This window comes from Sceloporus occidentalis, unplaced genomic scaffold (assembly GCF_023333645.1).
Source record: "Sceloporus occidentalis isolate IW3139 unplaced genomic scaffold, rSceOcc1.0.p SCAF_522, whole genome shotgun sequence".
Taxonomy (NCBI): domain Eukaryota; kingdom Metazoa; phylum Chordata; class Lepidosauria; order Squamata; family Phrynosomatidae; genus Sceloporus; species Sceloporus occidentalis.
The window spans coordinates 49,400-52,648 of record NW_028317502.1 but is presented as its reverse complement, the minus strand read 5'-3'; the positions used below and the strand labels follow the sequence as shown (position 1 = coordinate 52,648).

Sequence of the window (3,249 nt, the reverse complement as noted above, 5' to 3'; positions counted from 1 at the left end):
TTATGCTTATTTTATATGGCTACCTAATTGTCATTCCATCTAAGGAAAATACATATTTTGAGTAAAGATCCTGTCTTCTTCTGTTGGGTATATCCATTTTCCTTACCAATTCTCTTTATTTGGTCACATACACATAATACATGTATTTTTCAAGAAATGAAAACAAAAACACAAACCATTTTCAAGGTGCCCATGAAAAGTGCATAATTGTCCTACTAAAGGCTTTATTGAAAGCATTGTGCAACACACAGTGTTGTAGACAATAGCTATTTAGGGCCAGTTAAATGTCCTCCCAGTGATCTGGTAAAACTTCTGATTGAAAGGATGAAAGAACTTGCGCAATTTGGTTATAACAGAGGGATCGACCTCGGGATGAATGCGTCCCTTACTTCCTGCCAGGCACTTGTTAAAAACAATATTAAACCGCAGGCAGTAAAACCCTCGAGTGGCATTAAAGTACAAGTTGTACTGACTAATCCTGGGTGGTAGGTTTAGAAACTTTTCCACCAGTTGCAGTTCTGGCAGTGGTTCCGTTATTAGACGGTCCCCATCAACAATGTGAAACTGCTCTATGGGAAAGTACTTTAGCCACCTCTCCAAGTGCTTGGTGTAGATACTGGTCCTCACAGCCTTGTACTTGGTGTTCACTTCACACGTGTTTGGATCCATGGCCATTTTTTCAAATTTGTAGTAAGTTTTATTCTTCCTCTCCTTTCCTTCTAAAACCTGTGTGTAGTCAGAAATAGCTCTTGTGGTAGGCTCCCTAACAATGACGAGCAATTTTATCGATGAGTTCATTTTGTAAATCCTTTCAGGGACTTCATCTGTGATGAAATACGCAGGGCTTTTCTCAATAGTGATTTGGTGCGGGTGGGAGAAAGGCATCTTTTTTCGATACCATTCAATGCCTTTTGCGTAGTTCTCATCATTATCAAAAAAGTGGATTTCTTGGGATGCTTTGACCACAGCTGGATGTAAATTTAACATCTCCAGAAGTGCTCGAGTGCCTCCTTTTCTTACTCCAATAATAATGGCCTTTGGTAGCTGCTGAACCAAATTATGTAGGAGGATCTGCTCTTTGCTGGCATTGCCTTTACGGAGTTCATGCAGCAGTCCTCTCTTTAACTGCATCGCTCGGAGAGTCATTGCATCTTGGCCATGTGGTCCAAACCGGCCTTCGATCGGACAAATAGGAGGTAATCTGCAGATACAATTAAAATAAACTTAATAGTTTAACTACAATTTTATGTTTAAAAACAACATATCTTTCAAATCCAGAAAACTACCTTTAATCATCAGTTTAAACCCGACATTTGAAGAGTTAACAAAGAACAATTGAAAGTGTGTAATCTTTTATTTAATATAAGAATATATAAATATATGTTTATGCTATATTGACACCATAATAAATAGAGAGATAGATACAAAATATATATTTAAGAGCAAAATTGTTACCTGACACACCTTGCAACTTTATTCTCAGCCGTTAAAGGCTAGATTTAAAAATATATAGTTTTAACAATATGATAAATATACATTGAGTAGACAGTCATGGGTGATTCTATTGTAATGCATGAAATACATGGATATAAAAAACACTAGGGATATTTCTGTTTTCATTTTTGGGCAATTATTCTTTGTTGCAGGAATATCACTAAGTCATGATGATGAAGGGGGTTAGCTTGTAATCCTCATTCTCTTGAGTGGCATCTCATCCTGTTATTTAAATTCAGTGGCGTTCCTGGATCTACACCGAAAACATACAATCTCTTGGGGTTTAATGTCATTGCTTGGGATTTCCACCTTATAGAGATCCCTTTGTCTTAGTGATATAGTCTTTCTAGAACACTTAAACAAAAATGTGCTATTAGTATGCAATCTGAATACAGAAGAATAATGATATCTTTACACAACCTACATTGCACAAATACACAAAGCTTTAAGAGAGAGCTTTTGCTGTTTCTAACCCTTTAATTTATAATACTAAAAGTACCATGGTTAAGATTACATTTACAAATATAACAAATACATACATTGTCATCACAATTTGGTTGGTAAGGAAGGATTAAATCATTGAGGATATTGATTTATTGTAAATGAAATTTAAAATAAGTGAACATATACTCACCTATCCAAGCTCCCAACTCTGGCAACTAAGTATAAGAGACTTCCAACAGCAAGGCTGCCTAACACTAAGAGCTTCTGTCTCAGCAACGCCTGCTGTTTGAATTGCATGGCCCTCCATCAATCTTCAGGACTTCTTCAGTCTGAGGAGATGAACACACACAAGTCATCCATCAGCAAGTGGCAGCGTAGAAGCTAATGTTTATTAACAGGCAGTCAATCAATTCTTACAAGTTATTAAGGCACACTTGAAAAATAAAACCTCTCAAGCCCAATTAGTTATTCAGCTCAAATTCCTTTGTTTGCAAATAATCCATGCGACTAAACATTTTTTTTAAGGTATTAGTGGTATAGGTAGATGCAATGCTATTACCATACTGGACATTACAAAATGTTAACAAAATACACATTTTGCAATTAATTTGATATTTTTAATTAAAGTAATTACTTTTTTATAAATAAAATACAGACACTTTTTATACTTTGCCATTTGAATTAGGCTTTGTTTAAAAATATGAATATTTTTTGTTCACACTATATTCCAAATCCATCTATCTTTTATGCCAAGGCAGTAAAATATCAAAAAATCAATAGCACATTCAACAACATTCACACATACTTATACCGGTTACAGGGCTGGTGCAAGGATTTTTGCCACCCTAGGCCCCTTGCCTCCACCCCCACAAGCCCCTGCCCTTTACCACACCCACTCATACCCCACTCCTCCCCATAGTGACTGTAAGCCGCTTCTAATGAATGACTGTGGCCGGCAGTTCGCAGCTGCCAGTGTCCCCTCCAAGTAGGCACCCTGGGCGGGCGCCTACTTTGCCTATAGGTGGTTACACTATAAAGTTAAACTATACATGTAACTATAGGAGTTATTATTAAGTTTAAGCTATTGCTGGAGATGTCCTAAAATGGGTGGAAAGGAGCACTCTGTGCACTTGTGTGAAAAACTTGGTTACCTGTGGGTGAGTTTCCGCCAACATATATGCATACATGGGAGCTTTCTATGGTAGGCTTCCCAGAGCTCTACCTTGTTCCAAGTTAGAGGCTCCTGAGGGGCGGGGTTTACCACATACACAGATGGGGCTAGTCACGAGAGGTCATGTGAGCTTTGACAAG

General features: G+C 37.6%; 1 protein-coding gene across 1 annotated transcript; it reads right to left on the bottom strand.

Annotated features, from left to right (window-relative positions):
- Positions 1-270: 270 nt before the first annotated feature.
- LOC149271425 (heparan sulfate glucosamine 3-O-sulfotransferase 5-like) lies at positions 271-2,235 on the bottom strand. The gene is made up of 2 exons (XM_089507437.1): positions 2,129-2,235; positions 271-1,201 (listed from the first exon to the last, which is right to left on the bottom strand). The coding sequence occupies exons 1-2, from the start codon at positions 2,233-2,235 to the stop codon at positions 271-273; spliced, it is 1,038 nt and encodes a 345-aa protein (XP_089363563.1).
- Between the last annotated feature and the right edge of the window lie 1,014 nt (positions 2,236-3,249).